At 35.7% G+C, this 13,774-nt stretch overlaps 2 protein-coding genes across 2 annotated transcripts; one reads left to right on the top strand and one right to left on the bottom strand.

Moving 5' to 3' along the window:
• Positions 1 to 1,009: 1,009 nt before the first annotated feature.
• On the top strand, positions 1,010 to 4,268 carry LOC146140464 (protein SPATA45 homolog). Its single transcript, XM_083391417.1, has 3 exons — positions 1,010 to 1,148; positions 1,228 to 1,342; positions 2,787 to 4,268. Exons 1-3 carry the CDS (start codon positions 1,047 to 1,049, stop codon positions 2,807 to 2,809), a joined length of 240 nt encoding a protein of 79 aa, XP_083247543.1. The 5' UTR covers positions 1,010 to 1,046; the 3' UTR covers positions 2,810 to 4,268.
• Positions 4,269 to 4,496: 228 nt separating this feature from the next.
• On the bottom strand, positions 4,497 to 12,403 carry LOC146140463 (barrier-to-autointegration factor 1-like). Its single transcript, XM_083391416.1, has 2 exons — positions 12,215 to 12,403; positions 4,497 to 4,953 (listed from the first exon to the last, which is right to left on the bottom strand). Exons 1-2 carry the CDS (start codon positions 12,338 to 12,340, stop codon positions 4,810 to 4,812), a joined length of 270 nt encoding a protein of 89 aa, XP_083247542.1. The 5' UTR covers positions 12,341 to 12,403; the 3' UTR covers positions 4,497 to 4,809.
• Positions 12,404 to 13,774: the final 1,371 nt, after the last annotated feature.

Raw genomic sequence — 13,774 nt, 5'->3', positions numbered from 1 at the left:
GATTTTCTTTTATACACACAGCTACCTTAGTTGGTATGGTAATCAGCGCATTCTTCACACAGTCGCCTTTATGTTGCATTATTTTTATCTTATTGCAGTTAAAACACTCAACTTTTTAATTGCTATATTTACAGGCGTGTTTGTGCTGCATTGCGAACTAATTTTGTTAAAACTACAGCTGTCAAAATTGTTACAATGTACATTGAAAAGACAGTTTGGTTAGTTTCGATTTAATAAAGTCAGACAAAGTGGTGCTCAAGTTTCTCTCTTGGTAAAACATAGACTCATAATTTCTTTAAATTCAGTTTAACTTGACATATTCTACAATTTTAATTAAGGGTTTAGTTAGATTATTTACGCTCAACGACTGCAGAGTTCTTACTAAAATATACACCAATTTTTATCACTTAAGATTGATTTAAAATTAAACTTTGGCTTGGTTTAAATTACAGGGCGGAAAACTGGACTTCTATTGGGCTATGGTTTAAAGTGGGTACTGTATTCCTTAAAAAATGGTACTTAAATTGACTTTAATTATTTAAATACACAGGAAGTCCTCACTATAAATACATTAACAATAGAACCAACTAAGTGAAGAATTGAACTTATTGTGGTTTTTGTTAGTAATAAGGTAATTTAGGTGACCTTTGCAAACTGAAAAACATTTTTTTATCATTTTTGTTTGTTTATCCTGAATAGTCTATGTACACATTTCAGGAATTCAGTTGGACTGAAACTAGAAACACTACTTACTTTGCAAGATGGGACATAAGTAAAATGCAGCAATCTTCCAAATAAATGTTGTTAAATAAAATATATCGAGTTGGTTATATTTTACTCAAAAGCCTTTAAACTCGTGCAACCCTGGGAGTCACAGGTTGCCAACCAATGTCCCATAGAATAATGTAATTGTTTTTTATACAGTGCTTTTAAAAACTGATTTGGTCATTAACCAAAACTAAAATCATTCAAAAATAAAACTGCTTGAAACCCTTTGTTTTACAGAAACAAGATTAGTTTTAAAATAGCCTGAATTTTATGTAGCCATGAGCTCTTTAGTTGACCTTGGAAATTCAAGAGAATCATGGTGTGCAGTGGAACTCAACAAATCACAGTCATGGTGCAGGACTGAACGACACCATTATGCTGTTAGTGATTGCTATATACATATTGCTGCTAAGTTGTTCTTAAAATGCATGATATTTATATTTAATCTGTATTAAACAGGAAAACTTTGAAAGTACAGTTTTCAGCCCAAATCGTAACATGGTATCGGAACCAAGATGCCAATGGAAGATTGATGCACCAACACACAAAGAAAAAAGACATTATGCCATTCACCGTAAGACAATTACATAGGGTTTACCTAGGCTATACATCAATTCAGTGGCGTATCCAGGGGGGGGGGGGGTTGGGGGTTCGGACCCCCCCCCTTTTCGTAAGTGACATTATCGTGTTTTGTTCGTTTTGGTCAGAGTTTTACTCACCGTCCGAAGCTGCGTGTTTTTAAATGTAATTGGGTCACGCGTCTTAAGCTAATGCGAAACCAAAATCAAACGCAAAACGCCGTTTTTCGTCTTTTGTTCGGTCGACCGTAAACGCGTTTTCTCTTTCGCCTTTCGCTATTCGTTCGGGTTGACCAATCAGCAAGTGTGTTCGGCAATTAATAATATAAATCAAGTGGTTTCCGCTTTTTTCTCTCTGAAAACGTCGAGTTAGAGGTGCTGATGTTTCTCGCCGTTTGTTGTCTGCGTTAATATCACATCTCGGTGTAAGACTGGGGTCGGCAACCTACTGTAGGGGGCCGTCGCCTCTATGACAAACTATGCACGAGTTCATTTCAAATACTTTTTGACTAAGTGCGAAAAATTTTCGCGCTTCGCGCGAATGATCTTACTACGTCCGGTTTGTTAACGTTTTGATTCTGTATTTTGAACTAGATCAGCGCTTCTTTACCGTTGCGCTGTGGAAAGCTGTCAAGTGCGCCGCGGACAAACCGAAAACTTATTCAAAAATATTTGACATATAACATTTTTTATTTTGGGCAATGTAATAAAAACTTGCAAGAAATTTAAAAGATATGCTGTTATACCAAAAGAAAAATCACACTCGCTTCGCTCGCCAGGTGCGCCCAAACTTGAAACGGTTATCAAACGCTGAACTAGATTAACTAACTATTAAAGTTATACCGTTTCTTCGAAGTAGTTTGATATGTCGCGCTAATCGAAAAACACCAGGGAAAAACGATCTCCGTTTAGTATTGCAGGTGGCGACAGACGTGCTTGTAATTTAGCCTAGTCCCGTACATGGATCTACCAAAATCAATCACACATATTTCACGGTCTTGGTTTAGTTTTTCGCCTGAAGTTAACGATTGCACACTAAGCGGTTTCGCAGTTGGCGCCTGGCAGGATTGTCGGCAACGCATGTGTTCGCTTTGCGTCTAAATGTTCGCTTTTGCTGGACGTTAATTGGCTGTTTCGGATGATTTTTTTTTCTTGTTTATGACGTCATTACCATCGCTATTTTATGACGTCATATCCGTCACTATTTTATGACGTCATTAACGTCAGACGAAAAAACAACGGGGAATTCCCTAAGTTGAAAATTCGGAACCCCCCCTTTTTGAATTTCTGGATACGCCCCTGCATCAATTATTTTATGCCAGTGTTTTAACTTTCATAAATAACTATGTTTGTTGACATTCACAAAAGTAAAACAGATATGTTTTTGCCTAATCATTAAGTGGAGGATTGAAACAGTTATACTGAACACAACATTTACAGATTCATGCCAACTGAAATTTTAACAAGCTTCAAGCCATATTTGACAAGGAGACCATACTTTCTACCTGTGCCATATATTTTTTATTGTTTAGATTATGAGTGTTTTGTTATCTGTTTTGGAGCAATAAAACTTTTCATTTTTATGGTGTTTTAAAACGCAAAAATATTAAATGTTTTATGCATTGAAATATACATTATTACTCCACACCTGTGTAATGTTAAGCAGCAAATTTATTTAATATATTTAGATTGCAAATTTATAAACTAGATTAATTTTTAAATTACATTAGGCATTAATTTTTGTCTAAAAAAAGGTGGTCTAAAAGGATAGGCAACGCAATATTTTTTTTTGCTGCTGCTTTGTCATTTATTTTGAACAAACTAATCCACAATTATATATTTACAATGATTTTACAAATGTTACCCTAAGCAATGTCATAACATAACTATGTATGGATGATTTTAAGGATTTTTACAAGAAATGCAATAATGTTTATCAACAAACAATCTAGATTGGCATATTTTAAACAGAAGCTTTGTAAAATTAATGCAATGAAGAATGACCCAACATTTTGTGGCATAAGGTCTTAAAAGCCTTACTCTAGGCAGGAGTGGGCAACATATTTTATTGTAGTGGATCAAAATCGCACAGCACACTTCAATGTAAGTTTAAAATTAATTTCAACTGGCAATAAATAATAGCCTCAAAGTTTTTTGTCAACCCAAAATTTATTTTAACCACAGGGGTAGTCCCAGCATGACTAAGTTAAATATGAAATCAGTTGCAAACAAAATACACATGCCAGAGTTAAATTTATTTTACCTGACAAGGTTTTTGTGGGTCACATAAAAAGGTGGAAGTATGTTGCTAGATTAGTTTACAATATATTCCAAAAAACATTTAATGTGAGAAATGAAATCCACTTTTTTTTTCTATTTTAAATTTGAAACACAGATTTAAAAAAAATAATAATTTCCAACTTGGTTAATGTCTTTACTAATGATTTACTATGTCCAATGCATCAGTAGATTTTATTTTACTCATGCTAATATAATTATAAATTAAATTATTTAAAAGATGTTGCACAGCCCCAGTTTAAGGACCACTGTTTTAAGGCAAAACAATTAGATTTGCTAGAACTACCAGTTTCACGAAGCACTTTTCAACCCTAACAAACATAAGAACTTTACACCATATTTTTTGAAGTACCCTGGTGATTCAATTTAAAATATTTTATATTGTTTTCTTAGTACAATGGGTGTTATCATTTGCATATATGTTTGTAGTACTCAATATGTATCTTAATATTAACAATGTCAAATAGCTATTAAACATTTTATTTATGTAACATACAGTATTGCAGACAATTGGTGCCATATATTAAGTCCAATTTACTGATTTAAATGTCTCAATAATTTATACAAAGTTGTACATTTTTTCAACGGATCTCAATGGTCAAATAAATTCTTGATTGAAAGACATGTTAGACATCATATTATGCAGAGAGTATAACTTAGTTAAAATACAGCAATTCAAATTTATTTGCAAATCCAGTATTCATTTGTGTTTTTTCCTAAAAACTTTAAAAGAGGAAAACAAGAAATTAGGAAAAGGATGCTGCGTAAAAGTTACGCTGAAATTTATCTTTTCCGTAAGTTTCACTTCACCAATAAATCACGTAATCTATAAATAAAAATTTGTCATCGCTATATCATGCCACTTGAAGTAATTTATTGCCATTGTAAAAAGAAGTAAAGGAATTTAAAGTGATAACATATTTGCTGTAAATGTATCTAAAAAATTCTCACAATTCAGTACTTATAACTCATTAACAAAAGTTTGATAAAATTGTTTTAATCAACATAATAATACCATGGTTGTTTAAAAGTATTTTCACCGTTGTTTAAAAGTGGTATTAAATATTACAAACGTTGTACAAAGCCAATAAAAATCGCCAAGATAAAATATTGCCACTCTAGAAAACAGAAAAAACACTGTGATAACAAATTTAGTGACTATTAATTACAAAAATGAATCACACCATTCTTTAAGGCAAGTGAAAGTAGCTTCAGCATGGTTTTTCTTCACGTCATACTCCTTTAACCAATCCATAAAAAGTTCTTGGTTTTTATCGAGAAGTAGAAATTGCCCAAGTATGTGATATGCCTGCAAATAAAATGTGAATATGAGAGTTTTGCAATTAAGCCTTTCTAAGATGTACTGTTCTTGCATTCAAAACTAGACATATGTAAAATGAAATAGTTGCAAAAGCAAAAATCTATATACAGGGTTGTTCCTAAGCAAAAATTTACACTCGGACTAAATAACACTCGCCAAATTTGTTGGCACGCTGTATGCAAATTTCCGTCCTTGCGCGGTCATTTCTTGGGTTATCGTTAACATGTGTTATGGTTTGTATACGTAAACATTATAGTTATTATAAAAGTCTGGTCGTTTACTTCCATGCATGGATGAAATAATTAATGACCATGAAGCGGTTTAGGCTTAAAAAAATGTTTTTAGTCAGAAATTGTTTTACAATCTGTATTGAAAATAAAACACTGATAATTTGTAGCAAAGGCCTGCCTTTTTTTCATTTTGCTAAAAATCCTGGCGCTCTGTTCTTTTTGTATTCTAGTTTGTCTGTGCTTAAAAGACGTTTCACCGCAGGTTGCTTCGCGCCAGAAACAATACGCCACATTTCACATTTTTCAGAGGTTTTGTGCTGCGCGATCCCCTATAGTGGGTTGTTCATTTCTGTTTTCCATGGGCGCCTGCAATGCTTTCGATTTGTATCTATCTAAACATAATTGCAATATAAAATATTTACAGACAGTTTTTTAAGCCTTGGGTTGGTTCACCGCTATGAACTTTATAAGATCGCAACAACATACTTTGGTAGACTAATTGCTAATTCTCAGCTGTAGTTACAGAAGTAATCAATATTTTAAAATAATGTAGTGTTCATTGAACCGTTTCAGGCCATCAAAACATCCTAATAAACACTGCTTACAAATATTATTATAAGACATTTGCATTCAAACTTATTGTTTCCAAAAACTGCAGCAATTGCTTATACAAGTTCTAACTCCTTTTCCAAAGGCGTCAACGACTGGGTTAAACATTTAAAAATTAACAACGTTTACTTTTATCTTCACTTGATTTTTTCAATAATGATGGCATGAGTTATTGCTGAAACTTCTGTAAATTGCGAAATGTCGCTTTTATCAAATTCTAGACGAAATACCCAGCGTTGCCCAGGTTACAAAAAATAGGGTAGTGCTAATTTATGGAATGATGAATGGTCGGAACGCTCACATTAATATTATTAAAGATAATAACACTTGACCCACCTTCACCCAAACGCTAACCCCCACCCTAACCCAAATATTGTGCCTTGGTTTAATACTTGTTTTAATGGAGTAACACTTAAATTAGTGAGCGTTCCGACCATTCATCATTCTGTAATTTGGTGTTACCGGTTATTCGTAAGATCTTCGTGAATGACATAAATAATGCAAACATATTTTTTTAAATGTCATAACAATTTGCTTATGCCTAACGTTTGAACTGAGTGTCACTAAATATAAATTTCACATCATGTGATGTGAAGTCGGTTAACTATAGCGCACAACACTTGGCTAAGCATGCAATACATCTTTTAAGTAACGAAAACCTGTGACCTTTGTCAATTGAGAATAACTCCCAAGCGTAAAACTTTAGGTTGCAGCAGCAATTGAGACTTGCTTGAAAGGGTCATGTTTAAGCCAATACATAATCCCGGTGCTAAACTGCGTCAAACGTGAGAAAAATCCTCATTGAAAAAACAAATGCTAACTGTTAACTTCTGCAATAACTGCAATATTTCGCGAACTCTGCTAAGTATTTCGTGGGTAAACACATTGTAAGAAGTCATTAGGCTTTGACCTCAATCACTATCGCTAACAAACGGCTTAAAAATAAAAATTCAATTTTTCGTAAATTTGCGAACTCTACCTAAATTTTACGCGTAAACAGGCATCAATAAGTTCCTAAACATAATAGTCTTAGTTGGAAACATTAAAATTTTACTTTACTAGGAAATGTACTTGATTTTATTTTTTTATTTTCCGGCAGGTAAATTAAACTTGGACTATCTTTTACTTACTGCGACAACAAACGCGATATTTTGCGAACTCTGCCAAAATTTGGCATTGTTAAACTTAAGTCTTTACTTGGAAAGTTGCACACGTTTGTTAGCATAGTTTAAAATAGTGGTTCTCAACCGGGGGTCCACTAAAACTTCTCAATATACCTATATTAAATTAACTAACGCTTGGGCTTGGGATACATGCTTAAACACAATCTTTGTAACATGGTACCATGTTGTAAATCGCATTGAGTGTGACCAGGGGCGTATCCAGAAATTCAAAAAGGGGGGGGGTTCCGAATTATCAACTTGGGGAATTCCCCGTTGTTTTTTTGTCTGACGTCATAAAATAGTGACGGATAGGACGTCATATAATAGCGATGGTAATGAGTCATAAACAAGAAAAAAATCAACCGAAACAGCCAATTAACGTTCAGCAAAAGCAAACATTTAGACGGAAAACGAACACGTGCGTTTTCGACAATCCTACCTACGCTAAATTAAAAGCACGTCTTTCGGAGCGTGATTTTTTTTGTGATTTCGGTTTGTCCGCGACGCAATTGGCAGCTTTCCACGGCGCCACGGTAAAGAAGCGCTGATCTAGTTCAAAATACAGCATCAAAACGTTAACAAATGGGACGTAGTAAGATCATTTGCGCAAAGCGCGAAAAATTTTCGCACTTGCGTAGTTAAAATAGTCAAAAAGTATTTGAAATTAACTCGTGTATAGTTTGTCATAGAGGCGACGGGCCCGATACAGCAGGTTGCCGACCCCAGTCTTACACCAACATCTGATATTAACGCAGACAACAAACAGCGAGAAACATCAGCACCGTCTAACTCGACGTTTTCAGAGAGAAAATAGCGGAAACCGCTTGATTTATATTATTAATGGTCAAACACACACTTGCTGATTAGCCAACCCGAACGAATAACGAAAGGCGAAAGAGAAAAACTATGTAGCGTTTACGTTCGACCAAACAAAAGACGAAAAACGGCGCTTTGCGTTTGATTTTGGTTTCGCAGTAACTAAAGACGCGTGACCCAATTACATTTAAAAACACGCAGCTTCGGACGGTGAGTAAAACTCCGACCAAAACGAACAAAAAACGATAATGTCACTTACGAAAAGGGGGGGGGGGTCCGAACCCCCAAAACCCCCTGGATACGCCACTGAATGTGACGTAACATTTCCATTGTGATGTAACACAAATCTATTGGACAAAAGAGTCTTTGTCAAGATCAGGGATGTCCAACCTTTTAGCAGAATGGGCCGCATTGTCACTTTAAAAATTTCGATGGGCCGCAAAATCTCTCAAATTAAAGAGAGGTGACGTCATAAGTTGCGTCATATCGTGACATCATAAAACAACCTAACTTATAAACACCCGTTCTTCGAGAGTGAACTTATGCGCAAATATGCGAAAATTTAAGTTTTCACGTGTTTGGGCTGATATATTTCCTTAAAACGGTCCGGAAAAACACACATTCAGAAAAACAAACATCTTACTTAGCAATGATGGGTGCACAAAGTGCTCGATGGATGTTGAAATGCGACATTAGACTCGATTATAAAAAACACAAGATTATGCCTACATCAAATACTGCGCGATCTTCACGTTTTGATGATATTCAAAACAACTGTTTTTAATAAAGGTTACTGAAAGTGAGAATTAGTGGTGGGCCGCACGTAAATATTAGGCGGGCCGCAGGTTGGACATCCCTGGTCAAGATCATAAAACGGTTCAAAAAGTGTTTATTATGAGTTTTGAACGCGACTTTGATTAACCTTATTAATTGTGTAGTGTTGAATGTATTTGAAGGAAATAACTAACGCTAAGAATGTTTTGCTTGGTAGTGGTGCAAGTTGTACACAAACTGATTAAACTTCCCGCCGAACGCCAGTCGGGCGAGTGGGTGTCAATCACCACTCGCTCGGAGCGATTTGCACTCGCATTGGCGAGCTGGCAAGTGCCTAATCCAGCGGTTCTCAACCAGTGGGCCATGGCTGACTAGTGGGCCATAAGAACATTTGAGGTAGGACACAGACCAATTTAAAAAGCTAGATTTAGTTTTATTTGTGTCATTATAATTAATTTTACAGGAATAATGGCTTAGGGAGGAATTAAAAAGGAATGTAACTTTATTGTTCCGCTAGTACCTCACTAATACACGGTTGAATGAATAATCTGTTTTGAAAAATGTTCTGCTGTGTTTTGTTCTAAACCTATTTTAAAGCTTTTTCTTTCATAAAAATTCTATTGGGCCACAGAATTTTTTTGCAACGTAAATAGGCCACGAAAGAAAAAAGGTTGAGAACCACTGGCCTAATCCCAACCCTGTATATGTCACAAGTCAGGATGTTTAAACAATTTCACACAGATTGGTATCCCGACAGCTAAAAAAAGTGCTATGGAATTGCAGTGTCAGAACAGCGTCTGTGACGTATCAATCACAAGCTGTTGCACTTCGTTGTCAGCAAAATTAACAATGCTCATCAAAAAAATTTGGTGATATTTGTAGTTTAATTTAGCCGATGGTAATAAGCGTGGCTTCAAAATTGCCCTTTTTAAACTCTGTATAATTAGAAAATTATTCAGCTGAAACTGTACAAGAAAAACACAAAAATGGCTTATTGCTGAGGGTAAGACGGCCATCAGTTTAGCAACCTATAGTTCCTCGACGGTTTAATCTTTTTCACAAGGCGACGGTAAAGCGCTCCTTTTCGAGATTGAGGCAAAAAAAAACATTCAATAGAGCCAACTGCGGTGAAGACGTTTGCTGTAGCTTACACACCCGTTTTCTACATTGTTGAGAAAGTTTGTTTATAAAATAAAAAAAATGACGCCATAAATTGACGTCCTAATACAATAGATTGTAGAAATCTGCAGTTTTCAGTCCACAAAATGTGAAAATGAGAATAGAAATAGAGTCATTCAATGCAAAAACGTTTTATTTTTAATTAAACTCTTTCCTTAGAAAAATTACTTTCTAAATATTAGAGATGTTCAAAGTAGAATCCCAAGGTATTCTAGAATAATAGGTTTCAAATCTAGAATAACGAATCCAGAATTGCGAATCCTAGTATATTTTTATCAGGTTTGATTTTGTTTGGGGAAGGGAATAATCTTAATCTACCCTACAGGGCCCACAACCACAGCAATAAATAGCCCAAACAATTTGCTAAAATGTGTACAATATAATAAAAAAAATCTAGCATATGTATAACATTCTTAACAACTGTTATTTAAAGCAGTTGTGTAAACAGTAATATGTCCACTGTCAAGGTTGTTGCCAAAACTCATATTTTTGCCAATAGTCAGTACAATGCAACACTGCACACAGAACCCTTTAGCAATTCGGTCCTGTTTTTTAAAGCAATGTTGGGTCTTAGTGCTTCATTTTTGACTAACATGATCTGTTCTGCAGTCAAATAATGAACTGCAGCGAATACAAAGTTACTATTGACATAACGAATACTTGACAACTACGCTGTGCATAACTGCATAACCTCGCTGAATATTGGCCTTAAGTTGACCTTGAGTAACCCAATAGCGCATTTTGTCGACGGCTAGCACGTTTTACAAATGTTATGTTACGTTTGCAACTTAACGCATTTAGGGAAATTGCGAACTCCGCACCTGACATTACACGTTAGTCCCTCGCCCAATAACGCTTGATTGACACTTAATTATTAGACGCACGTTATCGCGAGACGCGAAGTAATTGGTCGCCCGAAAAAACGCTGACACTGCACTACCAGGCTACATTTAAAGCAAGCACTATAAATCGGTGGCCGCAGCGACAGGCCAACTTACCACAAGCGGTTGTACAATTAGGCGCAACAATCGGCGGTAAAACATTAAATTATATCGGTTCCAATTACCCGAAATAAACCGCAGAATTGGATTCGAATCTCATCTGGATTCGAATCCAAGGATTCGATATTCTACTTTGAACATCCCTACTAAATATATACCAATATTTCAATTTGGCTTTCGCGGACCCCTTAAAACTAGTTCACGGACCCCTAAGGGATCCATGGACCCAGGGGCGTATCCAGAAATTTAAAAAGGGGGTGGGGTCCCGAATTTTCAACTTGGGCCCCGTTTTTCTGTCTGGCGTTAATGACGTCATAAAATAGCGATTGTGATGACGTCATACATAATACCGCTTCGTGTGCAATCGTTAACTTCCTGAGTAAATCGAAAACAAGACCGTGAAATATATGTGATTGATTTTGGTAGATCCATGTACGGGACCACGCTAAATTACAAGCATGTCTTTGGCCACCTGCAATACTAAACGAAGATCGTTTTCCAGGGTGTTATTCGACTAGCATAACATAAAAACGCCAATTCAATAGTTCTAAAATCAGTGTTTTTAACCTTTTTAAGTGAGGGCACACCTGACGAACTAAGAAAAAAAAATTTCGCACTTACATAGTTAAAATAGTCGAAAAGTATATGAATTGGTAAACTGCGAGAAACATCAGCACCGCCTAACTCGACGTTATAAGCGAGAAAAAGGCGGAGATCGCTTGATTTATTGTTGTTAATTGTCGAACACGCACTTCCTAATCAGCCAACCTGAACGAATAACGAAATGCGAGAGAAAAAATATCCTGTGTTTACGTCGACCAAACAAGAAACGAAAAACGGCGTTTTGCGCTCGATCTTGGATTTGCATTAGCTTAAGACGCGACGCGTGAGTCGTGACCCAATTACATTAAAAAACACGCAGCTTCGGACGGTGAGCTTGAACGTTGACAAAAACGAACTAAAAAACGATATTGTCACTAACAAAAAGGGGGGGGGGTCCGAACCCCCAACCCCCCCCCAAGGATACGCCACTGCATGGACCCCAGTTTAAGAACCCCTGGCTTGATGAAACAACGATAACAAGCGGTGATTAGGTGTTATGTCATATACTCATTTTATTCGATACCTAATTTTCTGGAGAAAAATATCACAATCTGTTCTGATACCAAATGATGTGAAGCAAAATAGGTGAGGTTGAAACAATCAAAGGTAATTTTTATTTGGTCATTACTCCAAAATTTGTTTAAAAGTAAAGTATAGTTGGGCTGTGTGCCAAGTTAGCTAAAATACAACCTGTGGTTGAGCGACAAAAACTGTGTCAATTGCACACTAATCAGGTGTAATTAAAATATGCTCATATAGAGAGCATAATTTTGCGATAACTATCATAACATAAAATGGGGGGGTGGTACAAACCAAAAAAAACCTGGATAGGGGCCACTGGAGAAAACACTGCATAACACCATTTAAAATTTACCTTGGAGAAGCCACCATCTGTTAGTTTTGCACCAGTTTTGCATCCTACTCCAGCAACACAGGTGTTTTCCTTATCACCCATTGGTTCCGCGACAAAATCCTTATGCTTTTGTGAGGTGGAGCTCATTTTCAACTTTTAAAACCAAAAGTTAAAAATAACAAAATTTTCTATAGATTAAAATTAACATTGTAAAACCAAGAGGCAAAAACTATTTTTTTAAATATTATCCATGTTAGATTAGAACAATCCCAAAACTCAAAATAATTGAGGTTAAAATTTTGACCATTATATAATGGGGGCCAATAGAATGTTGTTAGCTTAGTTTTTCAGTTGAAAAATACTAATATAAGATGTCAAAACAGTTATTTTTAATATGTATTACAAAAAGTAGTGCAGTAAGTAAAACAATAAATCTGATGGATTGATCTCCTAAAAGTGTTTTTACATATATATAGGGTAATTGCATGAGATATACTTTTCTTCAACAAGTTTTTAACCGATAAATCAGACAACAATCTTTGTGACTAGCATGTAAACAACCGATTAGGCCAGTGTTCCCGATAAGCGCATTTTTTTTGCGCATTTTGCGCAAAATTTTTTTTACTTCAATTCGACCTCCAGTCGTCTTCTAATGCCCAGATTATCACTATTTTGCAAAGATTAGTACATATAATACCTTATGTACCCCATTCTTACTAAACGATAGTTTAAAAAAAGTGCCCAAATTAGTTTGATCTGAGCTACGTACAGAACAAAAATCCCAAATTAGTTTTATTCGAGCTACGTACAGAACAAAAAAGTGCCCAAATTAGTTTTATTCGAGCTACGTACAACGAAAAAAGTGCCCAAATTAGTTTTATTCGAGCTACGTACAACAAAAAAAGTGCCCAAATTAGTTTTATTCGAGCTACGTACGTAACAAAAAGTGCCCAAATGAGTTTTATTTGAGCTACGTACGACTAAAAGAGTGCCCAAATTAGTTTTATTCAAGCTACGTACAACAGAAAAAGTGCCAAAATTAGTTTTATTCGAGCTACGTACGGAACAAAGACTGCGCAGATCAGTTTTATTTAAGCTACGTACGGACAAAAAAGTGCCCAAATTAGTTTTATTCGAGCTACGTACGGAACAAAAACTGCCCAAAATAGTTTTATTTGAGCTACGTACGACCAAAAAAGTGCCCCAATTAGTTTTATCCGAACTACGTATGGAACAAAAACTGCCCAAATCAGTTTTATTTAAGCTACGTACGGACAAAAAAGTGCCCAAATTAGCTTTACTCGAGCTACGTACGGAACAAAAAGTGCCCAAAATAGTTTTATTTGAGCTACGTACAACAAAATAACTGCCCAAATTAGTTTTATCCGAGCTACGTACGACCAAAAAAGTGCCCAAATTAGTTTTATCTGAGCTACGTACAGAACAAAAAGTGCCCAAATTAGTTTTATCTGAGCCTCTTATGAGCAAAACAGTGTTCAAATTAATTTGCTTAAAGACATATGTGGAAAAAAGTTGTTCCTAACATGGAAGGTGCCCCCCTAAATAGAGCGCCGGCAAATT

This window comes from Ascidiella aspersa, chromosome 6 (genome assembly GCF_963924565.1).
Source record: "Ascidiella aspersa chromosome 6, kaAscAspe10.2, whole genome shotgun sequence".
Lineage (NCBI taxonomy): Eukaryota > Metazoa > Chordata > Ascidiacea > Phlebobranchia > Ascidiidae > Ascidiella > Ascidiella aspersa.
Note: the sequence above shows the minus strand (reverse complement) of the source record. Positions and strands in the feature narration are given on the sequence as shown.